This window comes from Panulirus ornatus, chromosome 1, assembly GCF_036320965.1.
Source record: "Panulirus ornatus isolate Po-2019 chromosome 1, ASM3632096v1, whole genome shotgun sequence".
Lineage (NCBI taxonomy): Eukaryota > Metazoa > Arthropoda > Malacostraca > Decapoda > Palinuridae > Panulirus > Panulirus ornatus.
Window position 1 is genome coordinate 19287029 of NC_092224.1, and position 21505 is coordinate 19308533.

Genomic DNA, 21505 nt, shown 5'->3' on the forward strand with positions numbered 1-21505 from the left:
TTGTATGAAACATTCAAGGTGAACCATGGTGTTGTGCTGTAGACTTAGTTTCTGGTCTTGTTACATTATACATTATAGCATCTTATTTTTTTGAGTAGCCTGTCAGCTAATCTGAGTAGTTCAGGTTGGTTTGGGACATCAGTCAGGTGGCTCTGTAGTCTTATGAGAGAAGGAGGTTTTAAGGCTTGTAGTAGATTTTTTCTTTTTTCTTTTATTAATTAGAGTTAGTTGACCGCAGAGTAAATGTTAGAATTATAATTTGAATAATCTATGGAGGAGAGGGAAGAGGTAAAGTCTTTACATTATGCTTTCAGTTTCCTTCAGTGATCTAAACATTATTAGGTGACCCATTGTAAGTAAAAAGGTATCATACAAGTGATCATGTAATTCATACTTTGATAATATGGATTTTTCTTCTCAGAAGTGGAAAAGAGTTTGGAGTATGGATTTAGAATACTATAGGTAGGCAAGAAGTGTACAGAATAAGTTGGAACAGCAGTGCAGTCATAAATTGTATTGCGATCCAAATATGGTTATGGTGAGAGGAATATTTGTCGTCAGCTTTGCCATATGTACTGTTTCCACAGTTAAGTACAATGACCTATTTACAATTATCTCAGAGTTTTTGTTTCCTGTACACCTCCCAACTTCTCTTCTGGACTGTAGAGGCATGAAACATTTTGCATAAAACTCAGCAACACATTACATTGAGTGAAGTAGTTGCTCTCTTCTTTTTACAAATACTAAAACAGGCAAAAGTGATATAATTTTTTTTATTTCTTCAATACCATAGGTATTTTGAAATAGGGATATGTAATGGTAGCAGTAGATATGTGCATATTATTTATTTTACAGAGATAGCTGTTTATTTGAAACTGTATTAAGTAACATTTATTTTCACTGACATTTATCATATATCTGTTTTAGGGAAGAATCCGCCGTCTAAGACGTAAAGCAAGATTAAAGGTGGCTACAGATACAGACATACAGTCAGCTGCACTTAGTGACCAGAATATTGAAAAAGCAACTGCTCATGCCCTTGAAAAAGTGAAAGAGGAAAATGAGGTTGGTATTTTTCTACTTTTGTAGTAAAGATTATTGTAGCAACAGTTTATATTATCATATATAGGACCCTCTTCTATTGGTTCTTGCCGCTTCAAGGGTGTATTACTGTCAGAATCAGGGAAATGAATGGACTTTTTTGGAGTGAAAAATTCTTAGACATGACAATAATCTCTTTTGTCAACTGATGATGATACAGCCTTGCTGAAGGTGACTTTTGCTCAAAATGCAGCCACAAGTGCTCCTATGTTGTGTGAAGTCTGACTGCTTTAGGAAGCATGAGCTTGACAGGTGCCTTTTACTTGGGAGGCTTGTACAGTAATGCTGTGGGATACATTCTGCCCATCACATGGTATCAGTCCAGCATGAAATTTCACACCATGTCATCCATACTCACCCACTGTTACAGGCAGTGACAACAATATAAAACAACTGCTACAGGCAGGTGACAACAATATAACACAGCAGCTCACATTCACACCACTAGAGAGCAACACATATGCATGTGCTGGTTATTTCTGATTCATGACAAGATGGCTGCACTCACTCACTTACATGGGTTCACATGCACATACACAAACACCCTATCTTAAGGGTGCCTAATTTCTGAAGTTTTTTACTCTTCTATGCAGTAACTCTGAGGTATACTTCGAGAAAAGTGCCAGAAATAAACATATAGACTACAGTGGTAACAGGGACACTAGAAGGCTATTGTGCAACAGTGGGAGTCAAGTGATGGCTTAAAAAATACTGAGTGGACTTACATTTTTTGTCGTTAAATAACTTTTTTTTCAGACAACCAAGTCATGCGCCAATCAGGCCTTCTGTTGTCTGTCTTTCTCATGTAAGCTCATATTGCTGGTCACTGTGGCATTCATTGCTGGCGGCTACTACAATGCAGAAGCACTAGGCCTGGATGCTCCTCCAGAATTGCACTTGCTAGGGGCCATGGGAGAGGGCATTGATTGCTGTTGGGTGCCCCTGGAGCCTTTGCCTAAGGCATAGATTTCATGGCACTCCCAGGCACCATCAGTCTATTTGGATGAAGGAACTTTTTGTTCCTACCCATTCAGACGAGGTTGTTCTAGCAAGATTTGATTTCTAAAATAGCACCCAGGCAGTATCAGCGACTAGTTGAGTGGTCTTGCACATTGACATAGGCATGAAGGTGCTACAGGGGAGCTCTTACGTGAAGTGGTGTTATGCCTTACCCTGTCTTCTAAGATGCAAATGCCCTGGTGTCACATTCATCTGCAGCATGTCTTCACTGGAGTAAACAAGTGATGATGTGCAGGTACCGCCAGCCTCATAGGGCAACTGAAGAGTACTTCTGCTGATGACATTCCCCCAGCACAGGGTGTATTCCTCAGCTTTCTGTTAGTATGTAGGCCTGAGAGTTGTACATTGAGGTCACATGGTGTTCCACCCCATTGAGCCAAGAAGTGGCAGAACAGATGACATGAACTGTGGTTGACCACTGGCACACCAGTGTCCAGTAGACAGATTGCAGTACACTGTCTAGATGAGCTGCAAATACCATCCATGGGCATGATGATGCATACGGCCACCTGGACTTTTGATCTACATAGACTAGGAAGGTATGGTCCGTCACATGGAAGTAACTTCCAAAAATAGATTCATGGAGGGTCTTACCACAAAGGTTCTTTCTGCAATGGGAACTGGGCCAAAGGTTCTGGAGTCACTGAAGAATGTGTGGAAAAAGAGGATGTTATCTGTGAGGGCAAAAATGGATATGTTTGAAGAACACCCTGAGACTACATTCTCAATGTTTTTGTTAATCTCTTGAAAGCAGACAATCTGCCAGTGCTACGTTTGTTGGGGACTTTTCCCTGGTGACCATTATGCAGATGCTTTAGTGTCTCCTGTTGGAAGCTGGAGGGTAAAGTCAGCCTCTGGCTATATAAAATGAGATCATCATTTAGGGTCAGTACTCTGTGGATGGCCCTGTATGGCAGCATAAGATGTTTCATGTTGTAGTGATGCTCAGAGAACCTGCTGATGGGTACTTCCCTCAAAGTTGCGTACACTGTGTTACATGTTGCAGTAGCATATATTTGCTCCAAGGATTAATTCTTGAGAGATGCCAGATGAGTGCCATCCTTATGAGAGGTCATTATCTGAGAGGACAAAAATGGGTAAGTTTGAGGGTATAGTAGTTCCAAAATGTTATATGGATATAAGGCAAGGGCCATAGATGAGAATGTGTGGAGGAGGGTGGATCTGTTTAGAATGAAATGTTTGAGGACAATATATGGTGTAAGATGGTTTTATTGAGTAATTAACGAAAAGGGAAGAGAGAGCTGTGTTAATAAAAACATTGTGGTTGAGAGAGCTGAAGAGGGTTTGCTGAAATGGTTTGGACATATGTAGAAAAGAGTGAGGAAAGGTTGACAAAGAGGATATATGTGCAATAAGTGGAGAGAAGAATAAGAGGGGGGGTGAATCCCCAGTTGGAGATGGAAGGATGTAGTGGAAAAGATTTAAGTGATCGGGACTAAACATGCAAGAAGATGAAAAATGTGCATGATGTAGAGTGAATTGGAATGATGTGGTATACTAGGGGCTTGATGTGCTGTCAGTTGACTGAACCAGAGTATGTGAAGCTGCTGGAGGAAACCATGGAATTGTCTGTGGTTTCAGTGTATTACAAATAGCAGGTAGAGAATGGATGTTAGCAAATATGGCCTTTCTCCATTACTTCATGGCACCACCTCACAAATACGAGAAATGGCGAAAATATACTTATATACAGTAAAATCCCTGTTATACATAATTCAAGACAATGAAATGTTCAAAACATATGTGTTTCATTGTCTATTGGCTTCACTGAGTTACTGGAAAAATCAAAATATTAAAAAAGATTTTTTTTTTTTTTTTTTTTTTTATACTTTGTCGCTGTCTCCCGCGTTTGCGAGGTAGCGCAAGGAAACAGACGAAAGAAAAGGCCCCCCCCCCCCCATACACATGTACATACACACGTCCACACACGCAAATATACATACCTACACAGTGGTGAAATTGATGAGAACTGCTATTGACGTTTGTGTGAATAAATTGTACATTTCCTTTTCCATAGCCAGAGGTTGAACCATTATGTGACATTCATTTTTTTCATTCATTTCAAGCTAAAAGTTTGTTTTATAAATTGTTTCTTACATTTTTCATATGTATATATATGTATGTGTGTGTGTGTGTGTGTATGTGCGTATGTATGTGTATGTGTGTGTGTGTGTATATGTATATATATATGTATATTATCCCTGGGGATAGGGGTGAAAGAATACTTCCCACGTATTCCTCGCGTGTCGTAGAAAGCGACTAGAGGGGACGGGAGCGGGGGGCCGGAAATCCTCCCCTCCTTGTATTAACTTTCTAAAATGGGAAACAGAAGAAGGAGTCACGCGGGGAGTGATCATCCTCCTCGAAGGCTCAGAGTGGGATGCCTAAATGTGTGTGGATGTAACCAAGATGTGAAAAAAGGAGAGATAGGTAGTATGTTTGAGGAAAGGAACCTGGATGTTTTGGCTCTGAGTGAAACGAAGCTCAAGGGTAAAGGGGAAGAGTGGTTTGGAAATGTCTGGGGAGTGAAGTCAGGGGTTAGTGAGAGGACAAGAGCAAGGGAAGGAGTAGCAATACTCCTGAAACAGGAGTTGTGGGAGTATGTGATAGAATGCAAGAAAATAAATTCTCGATTAATATGGGTAAAACTGAAAGTTGATGGAGAGAGGTGGGTGATTATTGGTGCATATGCACCTGGGCATGAGAAGAAAGATCATGAGAGGCAAGTGTTTTGGGAGCAGCTAAATGAGTGTGTTAGCGGTTTTGATGCACGAGACCGGGTTATAGTGATGGGTGATTTGAATGCAAAGGTGAGTAATGTGGCAGTTGAGGGAATAATTGGTATGCATGGGGTGTTCAGTGTTGTAAATGGAAATGGTGAAGAGCTTGTAGATTTATGTGCTGAAAAAGGACTGATGATTGGGAATACCTGGTTTAAAAAGCGAGATATACATAAGTATACTTATGTAAGTAGGAGAGATGGCCAGAGAGCGTTATTGGATTACGTGTTAATTGACAGGCGCGCGAAAGAGAGACTTTTGGATGTTAATGTGCTGAGAGGTGCAACTGGAGGGATGTCTGATCATTATCTTGTGGAGGCTAAGGTGAAGATTAGTATGGGTTTTCAGAAAAGAGGAGTGAATGTTGGGGTGAAGAAGGTGGTGAGAGTAAGTGAGCTTGGGAAGGAGACCTGTGTGGGGAAGTACCAGGAGAGACTGTGTACAGAATGGAAAAAGGTGAGAACAATGGAAGTAAGGGGAGTGGGGGAGGAATGGGATGTATTTAGGGAATCAGTGATGGATTGCGCAAAAGATGCTTGTGGCATGAGAAGAGTGGGAGGTGGGCTGTTTAGAAAGGGTAGTGAGTGGTGGGATGAAGAAGTAAGAGTATTAGTGAAAGAGAAGAGAGAGGCATTTGGACGATTTTTGCAGGGAAAAAATGCAATTGAGTGGGAGAAGTATAAAAGAAAGAGACAGGAGGTCAAGAGAAAGGTGCAAGAGGTGAAAAAAAGGGCAAATGAGAGTTGGGGTGAGAGTCTATCAGTAAATTTTAGGGAGAATAAAAAGATGTTCTGGAAGGAGGTAAATAGGGTGCGTAAGACAAGGGAGCAAATGGGAACTTCAGTGAAGGGCGCAAATGGGGAGGTGATAACAAGTAGCGGTGATGTGAGAAGGAGATGGAATGAGTATTTTGAAGGTTTGTTGAATGTGTCTGATGACAGAGTGGCAGATATAGGGTGTTTTGGTCGAGGTGGTGTGCAAAGTGAGAGGGTTAGGGAAAATGATTTGGTAAACAGAGAAGAGGTAGTAAAAGCTTTGCGGAAGATGAAAGCCGGCAAGGCAGCAGGTTTGGATGGTATTGCAGTGGAACTTATTAAAAAAGGGGGTGACTGTATTGTTGACTGGTTGGTAAGGTTATTTAATGTATGTATGACTCATGGTGAGGTGCCTGAGGATTGGCGGAATGCGTGCATAGTGCCATTGTACAAAGGCAAAGGGGATAAGAGTGAGTGCTCAAATTACAGAGGTATAAGTTTGTTGAGTATTCCTGGTAAATTATATGGGAGGGTATTGATCGAGAGGGTGAAGGCATGTACAGAGCATCAGATTGGGGAAGAGCAGTGCGGTTTCAGAAGTGGTAGAGGATGTGTGGATCAGGTGTTTGCTTTGAAGAATGTATGCGAGAAATACTTAGAAAAGCAAATGGATTTGTATGTAGCATTTATGGATCTGGAGAAGGCATATGATAGAGTTGATAGAGATGCTCTGTGGAAGGTATTAAGAATATATGGTGTGGGAGGCAAGTTGTTAGAAGCAGTGAAAAGTTTTTATCGAGGATGTAAGGCATGTGTACGTGTAGGAAGAGAGGAAAGTGATTGGTTCTCAGTGAATGTAGGTTTGCGGCAGGGGTGTGTGATGTCTCCATGGTTGTTTAATTTGTTTATGGATGGGGTTGTAAGGGAGGTAAATGCAAGAGTCCTGGAAAGAGGGGCAAGTATGAAGTCTGTTGGGGATGAGAGAGCTTGGGAAGTGAGTCAGTTGTTGTTCGCTGATGATACAGCGCTGGTGGCTGATTCATGTGAGAAACTGCAGAAGCTGGTGACTGAGTTTGGTAAAGTGTGTGGAAGAAGAAAGTTGAGAGTAAATGTGAATAAGAGCAAGGTTATTAGGTACAGTAGGGGTGAGGGTCAAGTCAATTGGGAGGTGAGTTTGAATGGAGAAGAACTGGAGGAAGTGAAGTGTTTTAGATATCTGGGAGTGGATCTGTCAGCGGATGGAACCATGGAAGCGGAAGTGGATCATAGGGTGGGGGAGGGGGCGAAAATTTTGGGAGCCTTGAAAAATGTGTGGAAGTCGAGAACATTATCTCGGAAAGCGAAAATGGGTATGTTTGAGGGAATAGTGGTTCCAACAATGTTGTATGGTTGCGAGGCGTGGGCTATGGATAGAGATGTGCGCAGGAGGATGGATGTGCTGGAAATGAGATGTTTGAGGACAATGTGTGGTGTGAGGTGGTTTGATCGAGTAAGTAACGTAAGGGTAAGAGAGATGTGTGGAAATAAAAAGAGCGTGGTTGAGAGAGCAGAAGAGGGTGTTTTGAAATGGTTTGGGCACATGGAGAGAATGAGTGAGGAGAGATTGACCAAGAGGATATATGTGTCGGAGGTGGAGGGAACGAGGAGAAGAGGGAGACCAAATTGGAGGTGGAAAGATGGAGTGAAAAAGATTTTGTGTGATCGGGGCCTGAACATGCAGGAGGGTGAAAGGAGGGCAAGGAATAGAGTGAATTGGAGTCATGTGGTATACAGGGGTTGACGTGCTGTCAGTGGATTGAATCAAGGCATGTGAAGCGTCTGGGGTAAACCATGGAAAGCTGTATTAAAAAAGATATCTATTAGATATTTAAAATAGTGTATGCATCACACCACAGCAATTAGTGTACTCACCACCTGATGTTTTGTGGCAGTGGTGATTGTTTATCTCTGGCATGATATTGCACTCTGACCCAGGTAGCTGACTTTCCTTTCTGCCTTGCTCACTCGTGGACTTCTGGTATTTTGTTCATAAGCATACAATCCCTCTACTTGTTACACATAACACTTGACAACACACAACTCATTCATCATAACTCTAAATTCTTCTGCGGTGAGCTCGATGTGCTAGCCCAGCCTTTTGGCAAAATGGTAGGAGCAGTAGATAGAAGTTGTAGGTAGGAACATTCAGGCAGGAGCATTAGGTAGAAACATTAAGTAGAAGTAGTAGGTAGGAGTATCAATTAGACACATTAGGTAAAAGTAGTCAGTTAGAACATTAGGTAGGATCCTCTGTAAACACTGCACTAGAGTTGCCTTCTGCCAGTGGCCATTTAAGGGTAAGGAACCAAAGGCTAAGAAGTGGTACAAGAATTTCAATGATTTAGGGACTGTTGCCAAGGCCACCCCCATGAGGGAGTTTCAGTTGGAACAGGCTTCAGTGATTTATATCAAATGAAGTGAGTCAGGTTGCATGAGGGGGTCATAGGTTCTTTAATTTCTGAAGAATATTTGGAAAGAGAGATTGGTATCTGGGAAGACTAAAAATGGATATGTTTGAAAGTACAGTAGTCCCAATAAGGATGTGCAGAGGAGGGTGGATATTTTGGAAATGAAATGTTTCAGGACAATATATATATATATATTTTATTTATTTTTTTTTTTCATACTATTCGCCATTTCCTGCGATAGCGAGGTAGCATTAAGAACAAAGGACTGGGCCTTTTAGGGAATATCCTCACCTGGCCCCCTTCTCTGTTCCTTCTTTTGAAAAATTAAAAAAAAAAAAAAAAAAATGAGAGGGGAGGATTTCCAGCCCCCCCGCTCCCTTCCCTTTTAGTCGCCTTCTACGACACGCAGGGAATACATAGGAAGTATTCTTTCTCCCCTATCCCCAGGAATAATATATATATATATTATTTATTTTTTATTATACTTTGTCGCTGTCTCCCGCGTTTGCGAGGTAGCGCAAGGAAACAGACGAAAGAAATGGCCCAACCCCCCCCCATACACATGTATATACATACGTCCACACACGCAAATATACATACCTACACAGCTTTCCATGGTTTACCCTAGACGCTTCACATGCCTTGATTCAATCCACTGACAGCACGTCAACCCCGGTATACCACATCGCTCCAATTCACTCCATTCCTTGCCCTCCTTTCACCCTCCTGCATGTTCAGGCCCCGATCACACAAAATCTTTTTCACTTCATCTTTCCACCTCCAATTTGGTCTCCCTCTTCTCCTCGTTCCCTCCACCTCCGACACATATATCCTCTTGGTCAATCTTTCCTCACTCATTCTCTCCATGTGCCCAAACCACTTCAAAACACCCTCTTCTGCTCTCTCAACCACGCTCTTTTTATTTCCACACATCCCTCTTACCCTTATGTTACTCACTCGATCAAACCACCTCACACCACACATTGTCCTCAAACATCTCATTTCCAGCACATCCATCCTCCTGCGCACAACTCTATCCATAGCCCACGCCTCGCAACCATACAACATTGTTGGAACCACTATTCCTTCAAACATACCCATTTTTGCTTTCCGAGATAATGTTCTCGACTTCCACACATTCTTCAAGGCTCCCAGAATTTTCGCCCCCTCCCCCACCCTATGATCCACTTCCGCTTCCATGGTTTCATCCGCTGCCAGATCCACTCCCAGATATCTAAAACACTTCACTTCCTCCAGTTTTTCTCCATTCAAACTCACCTCCCAATTGACTTGACCCTCAACCCAACTGTACCTAATAACCTTGCTCTTATTCACATTTACTCTTAACTTTCTTCTTCCACACACTTTACCAAACTCAGTCACCAGCTTCTGTAGTTTCTCACATGAGTCAGCCACCAGTGCTGTATCATCAGCGAACAACAACTGACTCACTTCCCAAGCTCTCTCATCCCCAACAGACTTCATACTTGCCCCTCTTTCCAAAACTCTTGCATTTACCTCCCTAACAACCCCATCCATAAACAAATTAAACAGCCATGGAGACATCACACACCCCTGCCGCAAACCTACATTCACTGAGAACCAATCACTTTCCTCTCTTCCTACACGTACACATGCCTTACATCCTCGATAAAAACTTTTCACTGCTTCTAACAACTTTCCTCCCACACCATATATTCTTAATACCTTCCACAGAGCATCTCTATCAACTCTATCATATGCCTTCTCCAGATCCATAAATGCTACATACAAATCCATTTGCTTTTCTAAGTATTTCTCACATACATTCTTCAAAGCAAACACCTGATCCACACATCCTCTACCACTTCTGAAACCACACTGCTCTTCCCCAAACTGATGCTCTGTACATGCCTTCACCCTCTCAATCAGTACCCTCCTATATAATTTACCAGGAATACTCAACAAACTTATACCTCTGTAATTTGAGCACTCACTCTTATCCCCTTTGCCTTTGTACAATGGCACTATGCACGCATTCCGCCAATCCTCAGGCACCTCACCATGAGTCATACATACATTAAATAACCTTACCAACCAGTCAACAATACAGTCACCCCCTTTTTTAATAAATTCCACTGCAATACCATCCAAACCTGCTGCCTTGCCGGCTTTCATCTTCCGCAAAGCTTTCACTACCTCTTCTCTGTTTACCAAATCATTTTCCCTAACCCTCTCACTTTGCACACCACCTCGACCAAAACACCCTATATCTGCCACTCTATCATCAAACACATTCAACAAACCTTCAAAATACTCACTCCATCTCCTTCTCACATCACCACTACTTGTTATCACCTCCCCATTTGCGCCCTTCACTGAAGTTCCCATTTGCTCCCTTGTCTTACGCACTTTATTTACCTCCTTCCAAAACATCTTTTTATTCTCCCTAAAATTTAATGATACTCTCTCACCCCAACTCTCATTTGCCCTTTTTTTCACCTCTTGCACCTTTCTCTTGACCTCCTGTCTCTTTCTTTTATACATCTCCCACTCAATTGCATTTTTTCCCTGCAAAAATCGTCCAAATGCCTCTCTCTTCTCTTTCACTAATACTCTTACTTCTTCATCCCACCACTCACTACCCTTTCTAATCAACCCACCTCCCACTCTTCTCATGCCACAAGCATCTTTTGCGCAATCCATCACTGATTCCCTAAATACATCCCATTCCTCCCCCACTCCCCTTACTTCCATTGTTCTCACCTTTTTCCATTCTGTACTCAGTCTCTCCTGGTACTTCCTCACACAGGTCTCCTTCCCAAGCTCACTTACTCTCACCACCCTCTTCACCCCAACATTCACTCTTCTTTTCTGAAAACCCATACAAATCTTCACCTTAGCCTCCACAAGATAATGATCAAACATCCCTCCAGTTGCACCTATATATATATATATATATATATATATATATATATATATATATTTTCTTTTTTCTTTCAAACTATTTGCCATTTCCCGCATTAGCGAGGTAGCGTTAAGAACAGAGAACAAGGCCTTTGAGGGAATATCCTCACCTGGCCCCCTTCTCTGTTCCTTCTTTTGGAAAATTAAAAAAAAAAAATGAGAGGGGAGGATTTCCAGCCCCCCGCTCCCTCCCCTTTTAGTCGCCTTCTACGACACGCAGGGAATACGTGGGAAGTATTCTTTCTCCCCTATATATATATATATATATATATATATATATATATATATATATATTATTATGCTTTGTCGCTGTCTCCCACGTTTGCGAGGTAGCGCAAGGAAACAGACGAAAGAAATGGCCCAACCCCCCCCCCCCATACACATGTATATACATACGTCCACACGCGCAAATATACATACCTACACAGCTTTCCATGGTTTACCCAAGACGCTTCACATGCCCTGCTTCAATCCACTGACAGCACATCAACCCCGGTATACCACATCGCTCCAGTTCACTCTATTCCTTGCCCTCCTTTCACCCTCCTGCATGTTCAGGCCCCGATCACACAAAATCTTTTTCACTCCATCTTTCCACCTCCAATTTGGTCTCCCTCTTCTCCTTGTTCCCTCCACCTCCGACACATATATCCTCTTGGTCAATCTTTCCTCACTCATCCTCTCCATGTGCCCAAACCACTTCAAAACACCCTCTTCTGCTCTCTCAACCACGCTCTTTTTATTTCCACACATCTCACTTACCCTTACGTTACTCACTCGATCAAACCACCTCACACCACACACTGTCCTCAAACATCTCATTTCCAGCACATCCATCCTCCTGCGCACAACTCTATCCATAGCCCACGCCTCGCAACCATACAACATTGTTGGAACCACCATTCCTTCAAACATACCCATTTTTGCTTTCCGAGATAATGTTCTCGACTTCCACACATTCTTCAAGGCCCCCAGGATTTTCGCCCCCTCCCCCACCCTATGATCCACTTCCGCTTCCATGGTTCCATCCGCTGCCAGATCCACTCCCAGATATCTAAAACACTTCACTTCCTCCAGTTTTTCTCCATTCAAACTCACCTCCCAATTGACTTGACCCTCAACCCTACTGTACCTAATAACCTTGCTCTTATTCACATTTACTCTTAACTTTCTTCTTCCACACACTTTACCAAACTCAGTCACCAGCTTCTGTAGTTTCTCACATGAGTCAGCCACCAGTGCTGTATCATCAGCGAACAACAACTGACTCACTTCCCAAGCTCTCTCATCCCCAACAGACTTCATACTTGCCCCTCTTTCCAAAACTCTTGCATTTACCTCCCTAACAACCCCATCCATAAACAAATTAAACAACCATGGAGACATCACACACCCCTGCCGCAAACCTACATTCACTGAGAACCAATCACTTTCCTGTCTTCCTACACGTACACATGCCTTACAGCCTCGATAAAAACTTTTCACTGCTTCTAACAACTTTCCTCCCACACCATATATTCTTAATACCTTCCACAGAGCATCTCTATCAACTCTATCATATGCCTTCTCCAGATCCATAAATGCTACATACAAATCCATTTGCTTTTCTAAGTATTTCTCACATACATTCTTCAAAGCAAACACCTGATCCACACATCCTCTACCACTTCTGAAACCACACTGCTCTTCCCCAATCTGATGCTCTGTACATGCCTTCACCCTCTCAATCAATACCCTCCCATATAATTTACCAGGAATACTCAACAAACTTATACCTCTGTAATTTGAGCACTCACTCTTATCCCCTTTGCCTTTGTACAATGGCACTATGCACGCATTCCGCCAATCCTCAGGCACCTCACCATGAGTCATACATACATTAAATAACCTTACCAACCAGTCAACAATACAGTCACCCCCTTTTTTAATAAATTCCACTGCAATACCATCCAAACCTGCTGCCTTGCCGGCTTTCATCTTCCGCAAAGCTTTCACTACCTCTTCTCTGTTTACCAAATCATTTTCCCTAACCCTCTCACTTTGCACACCACCTCGACCAAAACACCCTATATCTGCCACTCTATCATCAAACACATCTATCATCAAACACATTCAACAAACCTTCAAAATACTCACTCCATCTCCTTCTCACATCACCACTACTTGTTATCACCTCCCCACTTGCGCCCTTCACCGAAGTTCCCATTTGCTCCCTTGTCTTACGCACTTTATTTACCTCCTTCCAGAACATCTTTTTATTCTCCCTAAAATTTAATGATACTCTCTCACCCCAACTCTCATTTGCCCTTTTTTTCACCTCTTGCACCTTTCTCTTGACCTCCTGTCTCTTTCTTTTATACATCTCCCACTCAATTGCATTTTTTCCCTGCAAAAATCGTCCAAATGCCTCTCTCTTCTCTTTCACTAATACTCTTACTTCTTCATCCCACCACTCACTACCCTTTCTAATCAACCCACCTCCCACTCTTCTCATGCCACAAGCATCTTTTGCGCAATCCATCACTGATTCCCTAAATACATCCCATTCCTCCCCCACTCCCCTTACTTCCATTGTTCTCACCTTTTTCCATTCTGTACTCAGTCTCTCCTGGTACTTCCTCACACAGGTCTCCTTCTCATGCTCACTTACTCTCACCACCCTCTTCACCCCAACATTCATATATATATATATATATATATATATATATTATCCCTGGGGATAGGGGATTAAGAATACTTCCCACGTATTCCCTGCGTGTCGTAGAAGGTGACTAAAAGGGGAGGGAGCGGGGGGCTGGAAATCCTCCCCTCTCGTTTTTTTTTTTTTTTTTTTTTTTTTTAAATTTTCCAAAAGAAGGAACAGAGGGGGCCAGTTGAGGATATTCCAAAAAAGGCCCAGTCCTCTGTTCTTAGCGCTACCTCGCTAACGCGGGAAATGGCGAATAGTTTAAAAGAAAAGAATATATATATATATATATATATATATATATATATATATATATATATATATATATATATATATATATATATATATATATTCCTGGGGTTAGGGGATAAAGAATACTTCCCACGCATTCCTCACGTGTCCTAGAAAGCGACTAAAGGGGATGGGAGTTGGGAGCTAGAGACCCTTCCCTTCTTGTATTTTAACTTTCTGAACGGGGAAATAGAAGGAGTCACGTAGGGAGTATTCATCCTCCTCAGAGGCTCAGATTCGGGTGTCTAAATGTGTGTGGATGTAACCAAGATGAGAAAAAAGGAGAGTTAGGTATTATGTTTGAGGAAAGGAACCTGGATGTTTTGGCTTTGAGTGAAACGAAGCTCAAGGGTAAAGGGGAAGAGTGGTTTGGGAATTTCTTGTGAGTAAAGTCGGGGTTATTGAGAGGACGAAAGCAAGGGAAGGAGTAGGACTACTCCTGAAACAGGAGTGGTGGGAGTATGTGATAGAGTGTAAGAAAGTAAACTCTAGATTGATATGGGTAAAACAAAGTGGATGGAGAGAGATGGGTGATTATTGGTGCCTATGCACCTGGGCATGAGAAGAAAGATCATGAGAGGCAAGTGTTTTGGTAGCAGCTGAGTGAGTGTGTTATTAGTTTTGATGCACGAGACCAGGTTATAGTGATGGATGATTTGAATGCAAAGGTTAGTAATATGACAGTTGAGGGAATAATTGGTGTACATGGGATGTTCAGTGTTGTAAATGGAAATGGTTAAGAGCTTGTAGATTTATGTGCTCAAAAGGACTGGTGGTTGGGAATGCTTGGTTTAAAAAGAGAGATATACGTAAGTATACGGATGTAAGTAGGAGAGATGGCCAGAGTGCGCTATTGGATTATGTGTTAATTGATAGGCATGCGAAAGAGAGACTTTTGGATGTTAATGTGCTGAGTGGTGCAACTGGAGGGATGTCTGATCATTATCTTGTGGAGGCAAAAGTGTAGTGATTTGTAGAGGTTTTCAGAAAAGAAGAGAGAATGTTGAGGTAAAGAGAATGGTGAAAGTAAGTGAGCTTGGGGAGGAGACTTGTGTGAGGAAGCACCAGGAGAGACTGAGTACAGAATGGAAAAAGGTGAGAACAAAGGACATAAGGGGAGTGGGGGAGGAATGGGATGTATTTAGGGAAGCAGTGATGGCTTGTGCAAAAGATGCTTATTGCATGAGAAGCGTGGGAGGTGGGCAGATTAGAAAGGGTAGTGAGTGGTGGGATGAAGAAGTAAGATTAATAGTGAAAGAGAAGAGAGAGGCATTTGGACGTTTTTGCAGGGAAATAATGCAAATAAGAGGGAGATGTATAAAAGAAAGAGGCAGGAGGTCAAGAGAAAGGTGCAATAGGTGAAAAAGAGGGCAAATGAGAGTTGGGGTGAGAGACTATCAGTAAATTTTAGGGAGAAGAAAAAGATGTTTTGGAAGGAGGTAAATAAAGTGTGTAAGACAAGGGAACAAATGGGAACATCAGTGAAGGGGGCAAATGGGGAGGTGATAACAAGTAGTTGTGATGTGGGAAGGAGTTGGAGTGAGTATCTTGAAGGTTTGTTGAATGTGTTTTATGATAATGTCAGATATAGGGTGTTTTGGTTGAGGTGGTGTGCAAAGTGAGAGGGTTAGGGAGAATGATTTGGTAAACAGAGAAGAGGTAGTAAAAACTTTACAGAAGATGAAAGCCGGCAAGGCAGCGGGTTTGGATGGTATTGCAGTGGAATTTATTAAAAAGGGGGTGACTGTATTGTTCACTGGTTGGTAAGATTATTTAATGTATGTATAACTCATGGTGAGGTGCCTGAGGATTGGCAGAATGCTTGCATAGTGCCATTGTATAAAGGCAGAGGGGATAAAAGTGAGTGCTCAAATTACAGAGGTATACGTTTGTTGAGTATATCTGGGAAATTATATGGGAGGGTATTGATTGAGAGGGTGAAGGCATGTACAGAGCATCAGATTGGGGAAGAGCAGTTTGGTTTCAGAAGTGGTAGAGGATGTGTTTATCAGTTGTTTGCTTTGAAGAATGTATGTGAGAAATACTTAGAAAAGCAAATGGATTTGTGTGTAGCATTTATGGATCTGGAGAAGGCATTTGATAGAGATGCTCTGTGGAAGGTATTAAGAGTATATGGTGTGGGAGGGAAGTTGTTAGAAGCAGTGAAAAGTTTTTATGGAGGATGTAAGGCATGTGTTTGTGTAGGAAGAGAGGAAAGTGATTGGTTCTCAGTGAATGTTGGTCTGCGGCAGGGGTGCGTGCTATTTCCATGGTTGTTTAATTTGTTTATGAATGGCGTTGTTAGGGAGGTGAATGCAAGAGTTTTGGAAAGAGGGGCAAGTATGCAGTCTGTTGTGGACGAGAGAGCTTGGGAAGTGAGTCAGTATTGGTTCGCTGATGATACAGTGCTGGTGGCTGATTCATGTGAGAAACTGCAGAAGCTGGTGACTGAGTTTGGTAAAGTGTGTGAAAGAAGAAAGCTGAGAGTAAATGTGAATAAGAGCAAGGTTATTAGGTACAGTAGGGTTGAGGGACAAGTCAATTGGGAAGTAAGATTGAATGGAGAAAAACTGGAGGAAGTGAAGTGTTTTAGATATCTGGGAGTGGATTTGACAGCGGATGGAACCATGGAAGCGGAAGGGAATCATAGGGTGGAGGAGGGGGCAAAAGTTCTGGGAGCGTTGAAGAATGTGTGGAAGTCGAGAACGTTATCTTGAGAAGCAAAAATGGGTATGTTTGAAGGAATAGTGGTTCCAACAATTATGTATGGTTGCGAGGCGTGGGCTGTGGATAGAGTTGTGTGGAGGAGGGTGGATGTGTTGGAAATGAGATGTTTGAGGACAGTATGTGGTTTTAGGTGTTTTGATCGAGTAAGTTATGAAAGGATAAGAGAGGTGTGGTGGTGAAAAGAGTGGGGTTGAGAGAGCAGAAGAGGGTGTTTTGAAATGGTTTGGTCACATGGAGAGAATGAGTGAGGAAAGATTAACCAAGAGAATATGTGTGTCAGAGGTGGAGGGAACGAGAAGTGGGAAACCAGGTTTGAGGTGGAAAGATGGAGTGAAAAAGATTCTGAGTGATCAGGGGCCTGAACATGCAGGAGGGCGAAAGGCATGCAAGCAATAGAGTGAATTGGAACTATGTGGTATACTGAGGTCGACGTGCTGTCAATGGATTGAACCAGGGCATGTGAAGCGTCTAGGGTAAACCATGGGAAGTTCTGTGGGGCCTGGATGTGGAAAGGGAGCTGTGGTTTCGGTGCATTATACATGACAGCTAGAGACTGAGTGTGAATGAATGTGGCCTGTGTTGTCCTTTCCTAGTGCTACCTTGCATATATGCAGGGGGAGGGTGTTGGTATTTCATTATGTGGCGAGGTGGTGACGGGCATGAATAAGGGCAGACTATGAATTATGTACATGTGTATATATGTATATGTCTGTGTGTGTAGCACAAGGAAACAGACGAAAGAAAGGCCCAGCCCACCCACGTACACATGTATATACATACACGTCCACACACAGCACATACCTATACATCTCAATGTATGCATATATATACACACAGACATATACATATATACCCATTTACATAATTCATACTGTCTGCCCTTATTCATTCCCGTCACCACCCCGCCACACATGAAATGACAACCCCCTCCCCCCGCATGTGAGCAAGATAGTGCCTGGAAAAGACAATAAAGGCCACATTCGTTCACACTCAGTCTCTAGCTGTCATGTATGATGCACCAAAACCACAGCTCCCTTTCCACATCCAGGCCCCACAAAACTTTCCTTGGTGTAGTAGGAGTTGAAGAAAGTTATTGAGATAAATTACCCAATTAGGTTAGGGCACGTTTTGGAACCTAAAATTGACATAGGTACAGACCTGTGGTGCTCAGTTATGTCCGGGGACACAAACGAAGATGTTGAGATAAATTCCCAAGTGGATTGGGGTGCTTTTTTGAACCTAAGATCGACACAGGTATGGACCTGTGGTGCTTGAAGGCATAGTAGGACTCAAATGAAGTTGTTGAGATAAAATACCCAAGTGGGTTGGGGCACTTTTCTGAACCTAAAATCAACACTGGTATGGAACTATGGTGCTTGAGGGCCTCCTGGAAGTCAAAGTTGTTGAAATAAGATACCCCGATTAGGTTGGGGCACTTTTCTGAACCTCAGATCAACATAGATACAGACGGACATGTGGTGCTTGAGGGCGTCCTTGGACTGGAATGAAGTTGTTGATATAAAACACCCAAGTGGGTTGGGGCACTTTTCTGAACCTGAAATTGACACAGGTGCAGATCTGTGGTGCTTGAAGGTGTTGTAGGAGTCGAACGAAGTTGTTGAGATAAAATACCCAATTAGTTCAGGGTGCTTTTCTAAACCTAAAATCGGCACAGGTACGGTCCTGCGGTGCTTGAGGGCATCCTGATAGTCGAAAGAAGTTGTTGAGATAAGACACCAGAATAGGTCGGAGGGTTTTTCTGAACCTAAAATCAACACAGGTATGGACGTGCGTGCTTCAGGGCATCCTGGGATTCAAACCAAGTTGTTAAGATAAAATACCCAAGTAGGTTGGGGTGCTTTTCAGAACCTAAACTCAACACAGGTCTGAATCTCTGGTGCTTCAGGGTATCTTGGGAGTTGAACAAAGTTGTTGAGATAAAATACCCAAGTGGGTCAGGGCACTTTTCTGAAACTAAAATTGACACAGGTACAGACGTGTTGTTTGGAGATGTAGTAGGAGTTGAACGAAATTGTTGAGATAGAATATCTGAGTGGGTCAGGGCACTTTTTTGAACCTAAAATTGACACGATTTGTGGTGCTTGAGGGCATCGTGGGGGTCAAAGGAAGGTGTTCAAATATACGATTAGGTTGGGGCACTTCTCTGAACATAAAATCAACACAGATATGGACCTGCGGTGCTTCAGGGCATCCTTGGAGTCAAACAAAGTTGTTGAGATTAAATATCCGAGTAGATCGGAGCATTTTTCTGAACCTAAAATCAACACAGGTGTTTGAGGGCGTCCTGGGATTCGAACGAAGTTCAGATAGAATGCCTGAGTAGGTTGAGACAGTTTTCTGAACCTGTAATCGACACAAGTATGGACAGAACTGTGGTGCTTAAGGGCATCCTGGGACTCGAAGGAAGTTGTTGAGATAAAATACCCGGCTGGGTCGGGGCGCTTTTCTGAACCTAAAATCAACACAGGTGTGGACCCTTGGTGCTTGAGGGCATCATGGGAGTCAAAGGAAGGTGTTGAAATAAAATACCTGATTAGGTCAGGGCACTTCTCTGAACCTAAAATCAACACAGATATGGACCTGCGGTACTTCAGGGCATTCTTGGAGTTGAAGGAAGTTGTTTACATGAAATACCTGAGTAGAATGGAGTGCTTTTCTGAACCCAAAATCAGTGCAGGTACGGACCTGCAGTGCTTCAGGGCATCCTGGGACTTGAACGAAGTTCAGATAGAATGCCTGAGTAGGTCGGGGCACTTTTTAGAACCAAAAATTGACACAGGTATGGACCTGCGTTGCTTCAGGGCATCATGCCTGAGTAGGTCGGGGCACTTTTCTGAACCAAAAATTGACACAGGTATGGACCTGCGATGCTTCAGGGCATCCTAGGAGTCGAATGAAGTTGTTGAGCTTTTCTGAACCTAAAATCAACACAGGTACGGACCTGTGGTGCTTGAGGGCATCCTGGAACTCGAAGAAAGTTAAGATAAAATACCCAAGTAGGTCGAGGTGGTTTTCTGAACTTAGAATTGACACAGGTATGGACCTGTGTTGCTTGAGGGCATCCTGGGAGTTGAACAAAGTTGATGAGATAAAATACCCGAGTAGGTTGGAGCGCTTTTCTGAACCTAAAATCGACATGGGTACGGACCTGTGGTGCTTGCGTGCATGGGGCTCGAAACAAGGTTATTTAGATGAAATACCCGAGAAGGTCGGAGCGCTTTTCTGAATCTAAAATGAATACAGGTACGGAACTGTGGTGCTTGAAGGTGTAGTAGGAATCGAACGAAGAGATGAAATACCCAATTAGGTTGGGGCACTTTTCTGAACCTGAAATCGATACTGGAATGGGCCTGTGGTACTAGAGGGTGTCCTGGGACTCAAACAAAGATGTTGAGATAAAATAATAAAATGGGTTTGGGCGCTTTTCTGACCCTAAAATCGACACAGGTATGGACAGACCTGTGGTACTTGAAGGTGTAGTACAAGTCGAAAGAAGGTGTTGAAGTAAAATACCTGAGTGGGTCGGGGCACTTTTCTGACCCTAAAATCGACACAGCTGTGGACCTGTGGTGCTTGATGGTGTAGTTGAAGTTGAACGAAGTTGTTGAGATAAAATACCCGATTAGGTTGGGCGCTTTTTTGAATCTAAAATTGACACAGGTACAGAACTGTGGTGCTTGAGGGCGTCCTGAGACTCGAATGAAGTTGTTGAGATAAAATACCCAAGTGGGTCAGGGCTCTTTTCTGAACCATATACTCTTTAACACCTTCCACAGAGCATCTCTATCAACTCTGTCATATGCCTTCTCCAGATCCATAAATGCTACATACAAATCCATCTGTTTTTCTAAGTATTTCTCACATACTTTCTTCAAAGCAAACACCTGATCCCCACATCCTCTACTACTTCTGAAATTACACTGATTTTCCCCAATCTGATGCCCTGTGCATGACTTCACCCTCTCGATCAATACCCTCCCATATAATTTCCCAGGAACACTCGGCAAACTTATACTTATTTAATTTTAACGCTCACCTTTATCCCTTTTGCCTTTGTACATTGGCACTATGCATGCATTCTGCCAATCCTCAGACACTTCACTATGAACCAAACATACATTGAATATCCTTACCAACTAGTCAACAACACAGTCACCCCTTTTTTAATGAATTCCACTGCAATGCCATCCAAGCCCTTCACCTTGCTGGCTGTCATGTTCCGCAAAGCTTTCACTACCTCTTTATTTACCAAACCATTCCCCCAGACCCTCTCACTTCTCACACCACCTTGACCAAAACACCCTATATTTGCCACTTTAATATCATCAAACACATTCAACAAACATTCAAATTACTCTATCTCCATCTCACTTCAACACTACTTGTTATTACCTCCCCATTATCCCCCTTCACCGATGTTCCCATTTGGTCTTTTGCCTTACGCATATTACGCACTTTATTTACCTCCTTCCAAAACATCTTTTTATTTTTTTATTTATTTATTTTGCTTTGTCGCTGTCTCCCACATTGTTGGAACCACTATTCCTTCAAACATACCCATTTTTGCTTTAAATAGTGGTTCCAACAATGTTGTATGGTTGCGAGGCGTGGGCTATGGATAGAGTTGTGCGCAGGAGGTTGGATGTGCTGGAAATGAGATGTTTGAGGACAATATGTGGTGTGAGGTGGTTTCATCAAGGAAGTAATAAT

The 21505-nt window shown here is 42.6% G+C and overlaps 1 protein-coding gene across 17 annotated transcripts in view; it reads left to right on the top strand.

Moving 5' to 3' along the window:
• Positions 1 to 21505, top strand: part of Pop1 (POP1 ribonuclease P/MRP subunit) — a 139699-nt gene that overhangs the window by 78618 nt on the left and 39576 nt on the right. For all 17 annotated transcript variants that reach the window (XM_071684627.1, XM_071684535.1, XM_071684918.1 and 14 more), the window contains one exon: positions 928 to 1065. In XM_071684627.1, the coding sequence (XP_071540728.1) occupies positions 928 to 1065 (138 nt within the window). The remainder of the gene's footprint in view (positions 1 to 927; positions 1066 to 21505) is intronic.